Source organism: Aspergillus japonicus, assembly GCF_003184785.1.
Source record: "Aspergillus japonicus CBS 114.51 unplaced genomic scaffold BO86scaffold_56, whole genome shotgun sequence".
Taxonomy (NCBI): Eukaryota; Fungi; Ascomycota; class Eurotiomycetes; order Eurotiales; family Aspergillaceae; genus Aspergillus; species Aspergillus japonicus.
In genome coordinates, this window is record NW_020291693.1 from 30,834 (window position 1) to 48,972 (window position 18,139).

At 28.1% G+C, this 18,139-nt stretch overlaps 2 protein-coding genes across 2 annotated transcripts; both read left to right on the forward strand.

The window, feature by feature from the left end:
• The first annotated feature begins 12,198 nt into the window (after positions 1-12,198).
• BO86DRAFT_368314 (lipase ROG1 family protein) lies at positions 12,199-15,920 on the forward strand. Its single transcript, XM_025670199.1, has 3 exons — positions 12,199-12,638; positions 12,700-13,593; positions 13,709-15,920. Exons 1-3 carry the CDS (start codon positions 12,448-12,450, stop codon positions 15,516-15,518), a joined length of 2,895 nt encoding a protein of 964 aa, XP_025524435.1. The 5' UTR covers positions 12,199-12,447; the 3' UTR covers positions 15,519-15,920.
• A 334-nt stretch (positions 15,921-16,254) lies between these two features.
• Positions 16,255-18,023, forward strand: BO86DRAFT_391656 (protein HGH1). The gene is made up of 5 exons (XM_025672642.1): positions 16,255-16,461; positions 16,549-16,594; positions 16,721-16,824; positions 16,910-17,023; positions 17,093-18,023. Exons 1-5 carry the CDS (start codon positions 16,441-16,443, stop codon positions 17,906-17,908), a joined length of 1,101 nt encoding a protein of 366 aa, XP_025524436.1. The 5' UTR covers positions 16,255-16,440; the 3' UTR covers positions 17,909-18,023.
• Positions 18,024-18,139: the final 116 nt, after the last annotated feature.

Sequence of the window (18,139 nt, forward strand, 5' to 3'; positions counted from 1 at the left end):
TATTTAGCTATACTTCTTATTTTTTTAAAATTTTTTTAAAAATTTATATTATTATTTTATTTATTTTATATATTAGATTTAGATAGTAGATATTTCTACTTTAATAAATTTAATAATAATTTATATTTTTATAATAAACTAGTTTATATCTTTAAATAGCTAGACTATTTAAAATTGCTATAAACTTAAAATTTATTTAAAAATATGTCAACAATGTGGGCAGATTGGCCAGTTGGCAGCCTCAGGCTCGCCAGTTCGCGGCCTCGGGCTCGCCAGTTCGCCACCACTGCCAGGCGCCACCTCAGGGCCTGCTCGCCTGCCATTCCTGCTTGCCCGCCACCCTAAGCCCTGCCTGCCACTGAACATATGCCTCAGGCTCGCCAGTTCGTAGCCTCAGGCCAGTTGGCTGCCTTAGGCAACCAGTTGGCGGACTGATGTTCCGAGTTCCGCCCACCCCGCAGCGGAGCAAAAGGCCTTACTTTTATTGATTATTCTAGGCCCTATTCAACCACTGGTTCTATTGTTCTCAGCCCTGTTCTATTAATATAATCTTTATATGAATTTTATATAAATTTATGTGTTTTTATATGTTTTTAATAGCTAATTGGCTATAAATAAGGATAAAAAGACCCCTAGAGTTCTATTTAGAAGTTTAATCAGTTTTAATCAGTTTAATCAGTTTTAATTCAGTTGAATCAGTTTTAATTAATTCTAGCAGTTTAGCCTTTTTTTATTTATATCTAATCTTTAATTCTTTTTATTTTTATTTTTTTTATTTTTCTTTTACTTTCACCTCACTTTCGCACCCAATTTGTATGCAAAAGTGAGAGTCCAATGAAGTCTTTCTAAGAAACCTCAGAAAAGTTCTTATATTTAAATAGACTATATAAAATATATTAAAATAGTTTTTTAAAGTATTATTTATATATTTTTAAAAAATATTTGAAGCTTTAGTAAATCTAAATAGTATTATAAGTATTTTATATAGCCCTAGTATCACAGTACAGACCTAATACACCTATTCTACCTGTCCTACCTGTTCTATCTGTTTAACCTGTTTAATCTGTTTAATCTATTTTATTTTAATAATCTATCTGCTTTTTTTAACTGCTTTATATATAATCTATAATTTTTTAACTGTTTATTTAATTTTAATTCTATCTATAGCTTTTTAAGCTATATTCTATTTATAAATTTAAAAATAGCCTAATCTAGTAGTTAATAAAAAATTGAGAAAACTAGTTAAAAATTTTTTAGCTAAAACTATTATTTTTATTACCCAGCTAAACTAAAAACTAGATACTAGTCTACTTTTTAATACTATATAGCTTTTATTTTTAAAAATAGTAGTTTTAATAAAATACCAGTAATTCTGTAATTTTTAGTAATACTAAACAACACAGAAGAATTTACCTAATATATTAATAAATATTTAAAAAAATAGTACTATTATTATAACCAGATCTACACCTTTACTGCTAAAGTAGACTATAAAAAAAACTAACTTAAATAAGCTGTAATTATATAAAATACTATTTTTATTTACTAAATAAAAATAGGTTTTAAATATAAACTATCGGCTTATAAAAGAAACTACTGCTAAAAATATTACTTTTTAAAAAATTAAGCTTTAAATAAATATATTAAAGCTATTTAGATTACTACTCCTATAGTAAGCATTTTTATATATATTTTAAAGTTTATATATATTACTAAAAATACTACAGCTGCTTTAGTAGAAATAATTATATTAATTGATTTTAAATCTTTTATTTCTGCTTTTTTTTAAATATTTATTTATGTCAAGGAGCGGGCTGGTGTCTGGTTCTTAGTCTGGCTGGGTAGTAGAAATAACAGCTTCTAGCTAAACAATTCTCTATAACTAATTCTTTAGATTTTTTATTAGCTATTAGATTAGACTATTTTTAGATATTATAGATAAAATATAGCTTAAAAAGCTATAAACAGAATTAAAAATAGATAAGCAGTTAAAAAAATTACAGATTATATATAAAACAGTTAAAAAAGGCAGTTGGATTATTAAAATTAAATAAATTAAACAGATCTAAGAGATTAAATAAGTAAAGTAAATAAAATAAATAAAGTAAATAAAATAAATATATTAAATCTATACTATAATAATATACCCCTTTTTTAAAGCTGAGCTCTGTTAAGGTGTAGATTATAATTTATTAAAATAATAGTAGTAAAAGTTCTTAACTATTTAGTAAATATTTTTAAAATACTAGGCTGGTTTAGTAGTTAGATCTAAATATCTAATCTACTTTATAATATATATTAGTTAAAAGCAGCTGTATTTTTTATAGTTTTATATAAAATTTGAAATATTTTTAACTTTTTATTTTTTTAAGCTGTTAATTTTTATATAAGGTAGTAAAGGTTAATACTAGCCTAAAACTAGTTTTTTATTAATAAATATAAATAAACTAGTATTAAATATAAAATATATCTTTATACTAGAAAATAAAGTTAATTAATAAATATTTATATAAGCTAATAATTTTTTTAATTTTATATAGTTTTAAAATATTTTAGTTAAGCTTTTTATTAGATTTTAGTATTTTAATATAGCAGATATCCAGCTATACTTTTTAGTTTTTTTTTTAAATTTTTTTACTAATTTATATTATTAGTTTATTTATTTTATATATTAGGTTTAAATAATAGATATTTCTGCTTTAGTAAATTTAATAATAGCTTATATTTTTATAGTAAACTAGTTTATATTTCTGGCAGCTGGGCTGTTTAAAATTACTATAAACTTAAAATCTATATAAAAATAAAAACTATAGTTTATAAACAACAAAATGGTTTTTATAGTATTAAAAAAATTATATTTAAAATAAATTTAGTTAAAAAAAGCTACTGGCTTCAGTTATCTTATAAATAGTTTATATAAATATAAAAATATTATTTAAATATTATATTAATTTTTTTAATCTGGCTATTAGTTTTAGGGTAGTATATTATAAAAAGCTTATAAATAATATCTAATTATTATATTAAATATTTTTAAAATTTAAAAATAAATTAAAGTTTTTTATTTAAAAAAATAGATTAAAGTAGATAATATAATTTTTATATATATTAAATATATATAGTTACAACAGCAGCAGTATTAGTAGTAGAATTATATAATATTAAATATTTTATTTTTATTAAATAGTTAATAATTATTAAAATAGTATTATAGTTTTAGCTTTTAAATAAATATATAATAAAGTTTATAAATATATTTTACTATACTTATTTAAATACTAGTAGAGATTTTAAAATTTTTTATTTTACTTTTTTATTTATTTATTATTTTATATATTAGTAGATATTAGGCCAGTAGTATTTTTAGACTAGTAGCTTATATATATAGACTTTTTTAAAGTATTTAGAAATAAGTTTATTATAAACTAGTCTAGTTAAATTAATTTTAATCTATTTATTATTAAATATTTATAATTAGTTTTTATAAAATAAGAAGCTTTTTTTTATATAATACTAGTAATATATCTAAATAATAGTTTTTATTAATAGCTAAAGCTTTTAGTATTCCTTTAATTTATTTATTTATTTTATATATAATATAAAAAAAAATTTATATTTTAGGCGGAAGTTGTAAATTTTATTTATTTTTAAATATTATATTTTTTTAAATATATATAATAGGTGCTAGCTTTATTTTTAGTATATTTTTTATATCTTTTTTTAGAATTATTTTTTTTTATTATTTTTACTTTCTGGTGGGGTTAAAAGTAGTATTAGTAAAAAAATATAATTAATATTTTTTTACTTTAAAACTATTTAGCTTTAGTATAGTAAATATTTTTTTCTAAAAAATTATTTAATTTTTTAGTTAGGCTATTAGGCTTAATTCTATATTTTCTAAGTCTATAAATAATTTTAAAGTTAAAATATAATAAAAATTTAAACTATTAGATCTATTAGCAGTTTAGCAGCTTAGTAGATGCAGCTTAATAGATATAAAAAATTTTTAATTATAGTAGTTAATAATAATTTAAATTAAAAATAAAATTTTTTTTAGCTTAAATTACTATTTTTTAAAATAGTAGATAATAGTAAATAATTTTTTATTATAAATCTTATAGTTATATTTAGTAGCGGTATATTTTTTAAAAAAGTATATAATAAAATATAGTACTTTATTATTACTATATTAAAATAAAACTTTTTTTAATATATAGTTAAAGGTATTAGTTTTTAAAATAATATTACAGATCCAGTTAAACAGTTATAAAAGCAGTACTTGAATAAAAGTATTTTTAAATATATTAAATATCTTCTAGTAATTTAAAATTTATATAAATAAAATATTTTCTTTATTAGATATATAAGCAGAGTAATTAGTTTTAAAAAATTATAAATAAATTAGTAGTAAAAGTTGCTAAAGCCTAGAAAAGCTTATATATTAATTATATAAATTAAAATAAACTACTTAGTTATAGTTTTAATTTTTTTAAATTATATAGAATTTATTACAGCCTATAATCAGACCTAGAAACTTAATTTTAAATATAGTAAATTTATATTTAAATAATTTAGTATAAAGTTTTATTTTTTTTAACTTTTATAAAATATAGTAGATATATTTAAAATATTTTCCACAGATACAGCTATAAATTAGAATATTATTTAAATAAACTATATAAAATATATTAAAATAGTTTTTTAAATTTTATTTATATATTTTTAAAAAATAACAGGGGCTTTAGTAAATCTAAATAGTATTATAAATATTTTATACAGTTCCAGGCAGATTTAAAATACAGTTAGATACTTTTAGCCTTTTTTAATTTTAATATTATTAAAAATACTAATAATATTAATTTTTATAAAATATTTTATTTTTTTAGATTATTTAAAGTTTTTTTTATAAGCAGAAGTAGATATCTATTTTTTATAAAAACAGTATTTAAAGTATAGTAGTTAATATAAAATCTTAGGCCTTTTCTAAGCTTTTTTATAAACAGTACTGGAAAAATAACTAGTAATAAATTTAAATAAATAAACTTTTTTTAAATTTTTTAAAAGCTATTTTTTTAAAACTTATAATTTATTTTAAAATATTTTATATAAGAAACTAAACAGCGGGGACTTTTTATTTTTTAGAATAATAATATAGTTATACTTTTAGTATAGTAGTAGCCTTTTAGCCTTTTTAAAAAAAAAATTTTTTAAAATTTTTAAATTTTTTAAATAAAATTATTTTTTTTAGCTTACTAGTAGATTTTAGTACTTTATTAATCTAATTTATTATTACTATAAATATTAGATAGTTATAGTATATATAAATAATATATACTACTAATAAAACTAAATAAATATTTTTTTTACTAGAACTTTAAAAAATATAATATTTTTAAAGTAGATTTTTATTAATATATTATACAGTATTCTAATTTTTTAGGGTTTTAATAAAATATTATAATAATTCTAGTAGTATTAATTAATAAACTAAACTATATATATAGACTAACTAGTATAAGAGTTGTAGATCTTTAGCTATAAAAAACTAAAAATAATTAAATAATAAATAAAATAAATAATTAAAAAAGTATATTTTTTTAATATAGTTATAGATTTTTAGAATTATTTAAATATAGTAGATAATATAGTTTAACTTTTTCTATTAACTGTTAAATTTTATAATTATTTTTAAATTTTTAAAAAATATAATAGTAACTGGTGGGCTTCAGCCCAGCTTTAGTTTATTACTTTTAAAATAAAATATTTAGTATTAATTATAGTATAAATTAAAACTTTTATATCTTTAGGGTTTAAAGTAATAGAAATAACTATTAAATTAGTTTTTTAAAATTTTTTTAATAGAAATTTTTTTAAATACAGCTTTTAAAATAGTATATAATTATATAGAAGAGTTGGCCTATTAGCAGCTTAAAATAAATTTACTTTTTTTTAGCTGTTTACTAAAATTAAATAAATAAAAATATTTAAACTATAGTAAAAAATAAAATTAAAAAACTTAAAAATTATAGGTAAATTTATTTATTAAAAATAAGTTTTATAAAATAATAGAAAAATAAATAGTATTTTAGAAGTAAGTAGATATAAAAGTTTAAAAATAATAAATATAGTAAATAAATATAGAAATTTAAAAATAAAAAATATATAAATACTACTTACAGTATTTTAGTATTAAATTTAAAGTAATTTTTAATAAAATAGTAGTTTAATTTATAGTAGAAGTATTTTTAGTAATTACAGCAGTTAGTCTTCTAGCAGAAAAACCAGTAGTATATAGTAAATAAATTTATAAAATTATATTTAAAAATAATAGATTTTTTTAAATTATTTTTATTTTATAGTTTAAACTAGTTTTTTTTAAATATATAGTACTGGATTAGTAGCAGATCTTCAGAGGCAGTTACTTAGTTTAGATTTATAAAAATATTATATATAATAGTTTTTTAAATTTTTAAAAAAATATACTAGTATAAAATAGTTTTTTTTTAAAAAAGTATTATTTATAAATATAAATTTAAATCTATAATTAATATTTTATTTAAATATTAGTTAAAGTATATTAAAATATATTTTAGCTTTATATATAAGTTTTTAAATTTTAGTAAAATAGTTGTAAAAGCTCTGTTACTTTTATTAAAAATTAAAAAGTTTATTTTAAATAGTATATTTTTTATTTAAATCTTTAAAAAAGTATTCTAAAAAGGTAAAAATATTTAAATAGTTTAAAAAAATATATTTTTTATTTTTAATATAAGATTATATCTGGGTGTAGCGTTTCTTTCTAAAACAACTAATAATATATATTTTATAAAAAATAAATATAGTATATTAATTAATATTAATTTTTATTTTTTTTTAAATCTAAGTAGTAAAACAGTAAAGGTCGGAGCAGTTGCCTTTAAACTTATTAAAGTTAAATAAATATTTTAAAAAACTTTTTTAAAAATAATTAATATAATTACTTCTACTAAAGTAGCTATAGTATTCTTAGCAATAGATACAGATTCTAAAGTATATATAAAAATATTTATTATAATAATAATAATCTAAATAGCTTTAATATATTTAATTTAAATTTAGTTTTAATTTTTAAAGGTAATTTTTTAGGCAGTATTTAATTTTATAAGCTAATAGTTTAAATTAGTTTTTTTTTTAAATCTATTCTACTTAATAGGTAAGTAGTATATTTTTTATAGTAATAATATACTAAATATTAGTAAATACAGCTTTAGTATTTATAGTATACTAGTATAGTTTATTATAGTAATTATATTATTTTTTAAAGTATTTACTAATATACTAAATAAACTCTTTTAGATTATTTAGTATAGCTGGGGGTTACAGAATTACTAGTATTTTATTAAAACTATTATTTCTAAAAGTAAAAACTATATAATATTAAAAAGCAGACTAGTATTTAGTTTTTAGTTTAGCTATATAGTAGAAATAACAGCTTTTAACTAAATAATTTTTTATAACTAGTTTTTTAAATTTTTTACTTACTACTAAATTAGACTATTTTTAGATTTATATATAAAATATAGTTTAGAAAGCTATAAATAGAATTAGAAGTAGATATACAGTTATAAAAATTATAAATTATATATAAAACAGTTAAAAAAAACAGTTGGGTTATTAGAATTAAATAAATTAAATAGATCCAACAGATTAAACAGGTAAAGTAGACAGAACAGGTAGGGCAGGTGGAATAGGTGCATTAGGTCTGCACTGTAATAATTTAACTTTAATAAGTTTAAAGGCAACTGCTGAAACCTCTGCTAATTTATTTTTTAAATTAAAAAAAATATAAATATTAACTTATATACTACTGCTATTATTTAAAAGTTATATATAATTAGCTGTTTAGATAAGGTACTGTATATCTAAGTATAATCTTATATTAAAAATAAAAAATATAATTTAAATAAATTTACTAATATTTTATATTTATTTAAATATTTTTTAGCAACTTTAATTATATCTAAACTGTATATAATAAACTGTATGAACTAAAATAAAAACCCTATAACTTTATAGTATTTTTTATTAAATTTAAATATTTAGTTTAAAAAGTATATATATACCCTAATATTTTTTTCTATACTTAAAAACTATATTAGCTGAGATTTTAAAAGTATACTTTTAACTAATATTTTTTTAAAAAAGATTACTATAATTTAGTTTACTTTTTTTATACTTTAAATAACTGCTGTTTTTAGTATAGTACTGAAGCCTATAACTGCCCCTAAAGATCTTTTTTTAACTTTATATATTATAATTCTAAAAACTAGTATAAATCTTAGAATAATAACTATATAAAAGAATTTATTATTTTTAAATATAATTTTATAAATCTATTTATTATATACTACTAATTTTTTTATTAAAAAATTAACAGCTGTAACTGATAAAAATACTTCTACTATAAATTAAACTACTACTTTATTAAAAACTATTTTAAATCTAATACAGTACTAGTGTAAAATTATATTTTTTAAAAAGAATCAAACTATAATTATATAGTAATATAAAAAAATATTTAAATTAACTATATTATAAAAAATTATAAAAAGGTTTTTAAATACTATACAGTTTAGTTAACCTGTAAATCTAAAACTGTATAACAACTAAAATAAATATAAGAAAATAATTTATAAAAGATTTACTAACAAAGCTAAAATACTACTAGTTAGAATTTTATTTTTTATATTATTAACTTATACTGAATAAATTATTTTTTAAGTAATTTGTTTTTAAAAATTTTTTTAAAAGATTTATATACTACTCTGCAGATATAATACCAAGTTTAAAATAGATTTTTTTTATAAATATTATAATTAAAAAAAGTCCAACTATTTTCTAATTATTTTTTGTAAATATGAAATATTATTAGTTATATTAGATAATTTAACTTTAAAATAATGGTTTTTTTAGTAAATATTTCAATGAAAATCTGTATATTATTATATAAATAAAAAACTAAAAGAAGAGTAGACTTTTTTTAATATTAAAATTAAAAAATAATCATAATAATACTAGGCTATATATAAACTATAAAATATATAGTAAAAACTATAATAAAATATTACAGATATAAAGATAATATATATATATATATATATTAAAATAATATAACTACATTATATAATATATTTATATTATTTATATCTATATATAAAAGCTATGAAAATAAATATATTAAATCTGGATTATATATATTTATTAAATATTAAAATAACAATAAATAATAATATAAAACAACTAAAAAGGGTATTTTTATAAAAAATAATTAAAAATTATAAATAATACTATAGACTATTAAAAACCTTTATTAAAAAATCTTTTATAATATTTTAAATTTTTAGCTGTTTACTACTACTATTATTACTATATATTTTAATTACTACTTTAACTATTTTTTTAAAAATAAAAAAATAACTGTTTACTATAATAAATAGCTAATATTTTTAAATATAAAATAAAAATAGTTAAAATTATAGTTTTAATAATCCGCCAGAGTACAGTACTTTATAATATAAAAATAATATTTCAAAGTATTTTTTTATTAATTTATTAGTAAATTTTCAATACTTTAGTAGTTTTACTTATAACTATAGTCTTTTTTCTTATAGCTATAATATAATATTTTTATAATAGATTTATTTAGTATTAGAAAACTATAAAATAAATATATATATTAAAAACTAGATATATAGTAAAAAAAGATTTTAGTCTATTATTAGATTTTTATTTTAAAAATTAATAAGCTAGTATAGAATTATAGCCAACTTTTTAGTATTTTTTAATATTTTTATAGCTGTCTAGTTATTACTTAGCTAAAAAATTTAAAAAATTTTCAAATACTTATAAAAATATAATTAGATTTGTATATAGTATATTAGTAATATGTAATTAATAGTATAGTATTAAAATAACAGCTAAATATAAACTGTTTACCGGTAGCTTAGTTATAGTTTTTTATACTAATATATAAACATTTTAAATAAAAGTAGATTTTAGAAAAAAAATACTTTTAAAAAAAGTAGAAACTTAATAAAGTATATATACTAATTAATTATAAAAACTATAGTTAACTATTAGTATTTTAGTACTAAAAAAAATAAAAATATAATATATTTATTTTAAAAATATTAAAATAATTATAATTTAATAAAAAATTAATTTAAAAATAAGTAGAAAATAAGAATACAATAATATATTAATAATAAAAATAATATAAAAAGAAAGTATAAATATAAATATAATATTAAATATAATATATAAAAAAATATTATATTTTAAAGTAAAATAGTATTAATTTATAATAATTAGTATTTGTAGTAGTATTGCCTACTATTACTATTTATATAAAATAAATTAAAATATTTAGTAAAATAGTATTATTATACTATTTAATTACTGCTAAAAACAGCTGTATATAAAAAAGTCTAATTATTATAAAAAGTTTTTAATATTTTAATAGACTATTTGTAAATTTATTATATATTGTATATATAACTATTATAATATTAATAATTCTAAACCTTTTATATATTTAATTCTTTCTTACCTTAGTAGACTATAGAATAGTAAGGATTAGTTTTAGAATAATAAAACTGCTATATTTTCTATACCTAACTGATTCTCTTTTTCTTAATAGTTAAAGCTAATTAGATTATAAAATAAATAAATAATCTATAAATAATCTATAAATAATCTATAAACAATCTATAGATGATCTATAAATTAAATAAATTATTTATTAAAAATATATAAAAGTTATAGATCATCTGCTAAAAACCCTTTTAATCTGTTTATATAGGCTAAAAAAGCAGATAAAATAAAAAAGTAGTAAATACAAAAAAAGTAGTAAATACTAGAAAAGCAGATATTTTAGTTTTATATTATAATACTTAAAAATTTATTAATTAAATAAAATCTATAGAATATAGTTGTTAAGGGAAAAGAATCAGTTAGGTATAGAAAATGTAGCAGTGTTGTTATTCCAAAGCTAATCCTTGCTATCCTGTAGTCTAGCAAGGTAATGGAGGGTTAAATATATAAGGGGTTCGGAGTCATTGACGTCATGATAGTTACATATGGAATGTGTGGTGGATTTGTGGGTAGCCTGTTGGGTTGTTGAGGATTTTCCATGACAATAGTATAAATATATTTTAATAAGTAATATAAATTAAAAAATATAAAAAATAAAATCATTATCTAATCTAATAATTTTATAAAGTTATTTATTTTATAAAATATATACTTATAGCTATATATAAAAAGTATTTTATTAATAATACTAATATCTTAATTTAAATTGTAAGGGCCCAAACAGCCCTTCCAACCTTCGCGGATATCCGCAAAGGGAAATGTATATAGACAACCTAAGGCGGCGGTCACGTGACGGCTAAGCGAGCCGGCCGCGGCCGCCCCTAAGGGCGGCAGCTGCCTCGCGAGTTAGGCAAAGCAGCAACAACACCTAAGGCAATACATTGGCATCCTTGGCTTCGCGAGAGCTATTCGTTCATCACGCTATTTCACCCCTTAGCCCTTATATAAATACTTTAAATAGTTATTTTTATAAATAAAAGCACTAGCCTATAGTAGTATAAATCAGATTTAAAATATATTTTACATAGATATAATAATTTAAAAAAAGAACTACTATTATAAAATCTTAATACTAATATAAAGTAAAGTAAAAAAAATAAAAATTAGATTTGAATTTTTAGTACATTTATATATACTAGTATAGCCTAAAAAGAAACTTTATATTTAAATAAGTTTTTGGCAGATAATCTGTAGATTAATATATCCAACCCGCAGGTTGGTGGATTTGGTTCTTGGGTCCAGGATTCAGACCCGACCCATGGGTACAGGTCCTGCAGTGATGTTGGACCCAAACCCGACCCGTGGCGAGGCCTAATCATGAATGGTTGCTTGATTGCTTCTATTTACGCTATGTGTGATATATAAAAGTCTCGCCGAAGGCGGTTGGTGATGGCAGAACAACCGTGCCCTCAGGGTTGCGGCCAACAATGGAGTTCTTAGGAACCTATACCGCTTACTGAAACGGGCTCGATGCTAGTGGTATTAGAACCCTCACAGGTGCCAATAGTTACCTAGTACTGTATTAAGTTAACATGTTTAAAGGGGTGAAACATGTGACGGACTATCAGATAGGGGGCAGAGCTTCTGGCAGTGGCAAGCAGAACTATTACTTTATTCCATGACTTCTACCAACCAGCCTATTTCGCATTGCTTTTGTTTTGAAGATTTGTCTTTAAGAGCTACCCAGACAAAGGGCCTCAGGGTAGCCTCTTGAATCGATTGTCTCTTCAAGTGGGAATAAATTCCGTGTTTTATGACTGGACACGGGGGGTTTCAAATGGCCATGAATAATGGCATCACTTATATCTAAGCTCCATGTTCATCTCTCCACGGACATATTTTGCCTCGCAAACACCAGATCAGGACCTAGTCTGTGCTGAATACACGGGTGATATCAAGTTCAATACACTTCAAGGGTGGCATCCTGCCGGCCGGATTTGTGATTGCCCGGCTGAAATGCTTCTGATTCACCAGGCTGGCAGTGTTCGTGTGGGCGAGGTAGTCCGGTTCGTCATCTTCGTCTTAGGTTCCATCACCCTTTGCACTAATTGACCTCCGTTCCACCAGATACACGTTAACTTATACACCAGCGGCCGATAATATCCGCCCACCGCTAAAAAAATTATATGTGAAGATCAAGAATACGACCCCCATCCCCTTACGAGCCGCATATCTTCACGGTCCATACTCACTCTACGCCTCATGCTACCCTTCCACATTCGACCCCAATGTCAAATCCGTTCATCACAACCTTGAAGGAATTCCGCAGTACGAGCCCTATCTCAAGGCAGGTGGTACTTGGTATGCGACGGTGACCCTTCCGCACCATGCGCAGCAATTTCAAGAACAATCTAGCGGAGCAGAGGAGTTGAACGATGGTGGCAGTTCTACCTGGATAATCGAAATTGTCTCACAGGTGGTATTTTCCAACACTGCATCCGTCAGCTTCGAGCTCTTGGTCGGTCGCGATGAAGCGTCGGTGGATCTCTTATCTACGAGTAGCATATCCCTGGTCGGCACATCAAAACCAGCTCAATTGAAGGATCATTGGTCGCCTGAGTCGAGGGGCAAGCAGGTCTTGGCAGAGAAGGGGGTTCATTCTCGAGCGGTTACTCTACAAGTTGATGATACGGCCAGTCTTTGGAACACACCACAGCTACCCTCAGTTGGCCACGAAAAAGAAAGAGAGGAGAAAGATGTGTTCGTCAGAGATGCGGTTGCTGAGGAATCGGTGGCAACGAACTCGACTGCTCACAGATCTACAGTTTCTGCTGATGGGAGCCGTAGGAAACGGATACATCTTGTTGTGTTGACTCATGGATTACACAGCAATTTAGGTGCAGATATGCTTTTCCTCAAGGAGAGTATTGATGCTGTTACCAGGGCCAACAAGCAGAGATCAAACGGTAGTTCCTCGAGTCGTAGCGCAAGCCAGCCCGCAGGACTATCCTCATCAGACCTGTAAGCATTTCCCCCTATCGGAGACGTTCTGCGTGATTGTCGCCTTGAGAAAAGAGTCTTTTCTTCCCCGCTTTCTTGATACCATTGCTAGGTCTGGTAGTCTAACAGATATTAGTAGGCATGCTGGAAGTCACGAAGATGAACAGGTTATAGTAAGAGGTTTTGCTGGGAACGCAGTGCGTACGGAGCGTGGTATACAATACCTTGGCAAGCGTCTTGCGAAGTATATCCTTCAGATGGCGCATCTGGATCTCCCCAGTCGTGCAACGAAGACGACATCTCACACTGGGCTGTTCTCTAATCGGAAACGGCCCGCTGGCGCAGTTTCAGACCTTCCTCAGCCTTGCTGCACCAATTCAGAGCAGTCAGTCTGCGAAGCTTGCGCTTATCAGATAACCAGTATCAGCTTCATAGGACATTCGCTTGGGGGGCTCGTCCAAACATATGCCATTGCATATATTCACAAGCACTTCCCTGCATTCTTCGACGAAGTTAAACCGATCAACTTTGTTTCTCTAGCGACGCCTTTCCTTGGTCTCAGCAATGAAAATCCAATCTATGTTCGGTTCGCCTTGGATTTGGGCCTTGTCGGTCGCACTGGGCAAGACCTCGGTCTTAGCTGGACAGCACCTAGGGTTCGAAGTGGCTGGGAGGCTTTGATTGGAGGAAGAGGAAATTCTAGTCAATCACAGGAATACGCAGACGCCCAGTCTAAACCACTCTTGAGAATTCTTCCATGTGGACCTGCGCACGAGGCGCTCTCAAAATTTCAACGTCGCACGCTTTATTCTAACGTGGTGAACGATGGAATAGTACCTTTGCGGACATCCTGCCTTCTGTTTCTCGACTGGAGAGGCCTTGATCGGGTCGAGAAGGCAAGGAGAGAGAATGGCTTGGTGGGCACAATGGCTGAATGGGGGTGGGCAGAGTTGACCGGCGCTAATTCGAAGTCTCCCCGGTCTCGCCCCAACGCCGAGGCACTGGCTACTCTTGGTGAGGCTTTTAGTGACAGCAAGACGACGTCACGCGTGCAAGAACTTTCTTCATCGGGGATCAATTGTACCATCGCCGAACGCCCTGAAATCACTTCGACCAGTCAGCCTGCGACCAGACGACCGTGCCCTACTTCTTCTGATGCACTCGCTGATCCCAAGGGAGGAGGGACATTAGTGGAACCGCATTCGTCTAGCACTCTAGCCAAGCTATTTTCATTCATTCGCCCAAAGGAGATTGAGAGCGCATCGGGCGCGCCGAAGCACACCAAAATATACAAGCGCAGTCAGACCATTGCAACGCCCAATCCGGTTACACACAACTATCACTCTACTAGCTTGCATTATCGCGAAACGCTTGTTGGTGGGCAAAACCATGAATATGGGCTTTTTGCTCCCCCTAAGACAACCTTCTTCGAGTCAGCCAGTGATCTTCTCATGCCTCCTCTTCCTCCTCTTGAATTTATACTCGATCCTGCGTCGAGACCCAGAACAATATTTCATGATCGCATATATCATCCTGAAGATATACCGCCACCAATGGCTTCCAAGCGACGAGCATTTACACTCGGGCCTTCACAAAGAAGGTCAACAAATAATTCCCGCAACTCTTCGAAAGACCCCCTACATGGAGAGCATGGCAACTCTGGCGAGGCCCAAGGCGGCCTTGGGGTCGAGGAGAAAATAGCCAGGGCTTACCACCGAGATTTGACTTGGCGTAAGGTCCTTGTACGTCTTGAGCCTGATGCACACAACAACATTATTGTACGGAGAATGTTCACAAATGCACACGGGTGGCCGGTCGTACAACATCTTGTTGAATCCCACTTTGGAAATGCGGAACTATCCCAGTTTGGTAAAGCGAACCCTGAGAGTCACCACCAAGATTGGGATGAAGAGATCACACCTCTGGCTGGGTCTCAGACAATGTAACTCGTACTTCAACATCCAGTAATAGACTGGGCGTTGAATCTACTAGTCTCGTGCTCTGTCATATGCTAGTGAGGCCTTGACCTCATCGGATGGGGGCTATGGTGCTTGGAGACCGACCTTGAACTGGGAACCCTCCAATTCCAGAACTTGAATAATATCCTCGTGGATCGTGGAAGTGGCAGTAGACGATTCTTGGCTCGTTGGAAGCCATGCATTTCAATCTAGGCACTATAGTGATTGCAGAGTGTGCACCCCACCTACGCACCGCCTTCCTGATCTCTGTATGCATCAGTATGGCTTAGGGCGCTCTACCATGAATTCTGCTGGTAGACTAAAGTGTAAATAATTCGAACTAGACGATTGAACCACCATCAGAAGTGGAGGGAGGTGTACGCACACACCTTATCAGTGACTATAGCACGCAGCTCAGCACCCGTGGTCTTGCACACATATTAAAACCTATGACTACTACCTACTGGGTTGTAGTATTGATACATTCTCGAATTATGCCATGCCGTACCAATCTCCCTTCTGATATATAGTGATAAGTTTGATAGATCGACCCATAATATGACTGCACTGGTTTCAGAATTTAAAGTGAAGAAAGAGCTAATTAATTGATCATGCTGGGCGAGCACCAATCATCAACGCACACACTTCGTACGGTATCTTTACATAGCACCACGGAAGTATGTACAGTACAAGCGGGTAGCGGGTGGGGGCGGGGAGGATGGACAAGAAACTGACTGGCGAAGAAAAAAAAATTTCAACAAGCAAAGACAGCAAAGCAAGGCATCCAGGTGCGAGGGGCATAGAGACAGAGAGAACCTGTCTAGAAGCAAGAGTCAAATTCTCTACACGCAGCATAGCTTCTTACAGTCTGCTGTCCTAACGATATCGAGACATTCAACTGTTTTTTACAATGCCCACCGAACTAGAAGAGGTAGGCAAACACTACACCATATAGTTACATCCTTGACCTATGCTGAAGGCTCTCGGCGGCTAATGATCTACTCTTCTACTCGCACAGCTCGTCGAATTCCTCCACCATGGCAATACTCAGATAAGACAAATTGGTATATAGTATCCGATATCCCTCGCAGCTACTGAGTCAAGATTCGTTATACTTCCGCCTTCCCCATTGCGTGCCTATCTTGTCACGGCTACTTGGCTCAACATAATCCTGACATCTGCTTTGATAGCGTGCGAAAACCTCGTTGGTTTCTCCACTGCCCAGCCAGAACTCTTCAAGCGCCAGCAACTCTTGCCGGTGCGGGATCTCAAGCTTCTGGTTCGCGATTATGCAGTCAGTGTCCCTGGCCCACCCTCAATTGTCTAATTGCACCTGCAGAGGATTACTGACGTTGACCCTATGTGATTGTCGATCAAAGCCAATTGCCAAAAATGCCTTGACAATACTCATCAACCTTTCTGCGGATGATGAGGTGCTGACCAATCTTGCGGAAGATGATGCTTTCCTTGAGACGCTTCTTCTGAAAATCACAGTAAGTTTTCAGCCTGGATCATTCTCTCGCTACATTAAGGACCCAATTCTAAGTCGTGGGATATGACAGAACATCAAGGAGCCGAACGCCGATGACTTTGCCATGCTTTTCGCCAATTTGGCAAAATCTAATACGATGGAAAGGCTGCTTACTCTCAAGCGAAAAGCACCAGAGGCAGTCTCCAAGTCACCTAATGCGATGGACCAGCTAATGGACTGCTTTGTGAAGGGAGCCGAGAATGGTCTCAACGAACATGCAACTTTTGACTACCTGTCTTATCTTTTTGCTGACCTTTCCAAATCTCAGCTTGGTCGATCATATTTCACTTTGCGGCAAGAGTATGATGATGTTGTGCCAGTGACAAAGCTGACCGTGTTCACGGAGCACAAAAGCACCATTCGGAGAAAGGGAGTAGCGTCCACGATCAAGAATGTCGCATTTGACGTTCCCTTTCATCCCACACTCTTGTCCGAGAACGAGGCCAATATCCTTCCCTACATATTGCTACCCATTACCGGTCCAGAGGAGTATGCTGAGGAGGAAGCACTGGAAATGCTGCCTGATCTCCAGCTGTTGCCGCCTGACAAACAGCGAGATACCGACACCAGCATCATCGTAACACACATTGAAACGCTTTTGTTGCTCACCACAACACGAGAAGGGCGCGACAGGATGAGGGCTGTTCAAGTATATCCAATCATTCGAGAATGTCACCTCCACGTGAATAATGAGGATGTGCGTGATGCCTGTGATCGCCTAGTCCAAGTCTTGATGCGAGATGAAGAAGGCGAGGATAAAACAAGCCAGCTTCTGGCGGAAAATGCAACCGACACCCTGAATACAGCCCCCTCGGGCGATGATCAGAATGTTGTTGAGATATTCTAGGTCGATCCGTGTAATTGAGGACCCCAGAAAACTGGAATCGCACGGGGTTGGAGCTTCAATTCTTAGCAAGTATTGTTAGCTTAGAAACAATGCTTCCTAAACAATTTATTCACACTCTGGTAATACATAAATTTTCAGCGGGAAACCCTCATTACAAAATGTGTACTGCACATAAGGAAGTAAATCTGCCAATGGTACAATGTCTCGTGTGTCGCACGACCTTTCAACTAA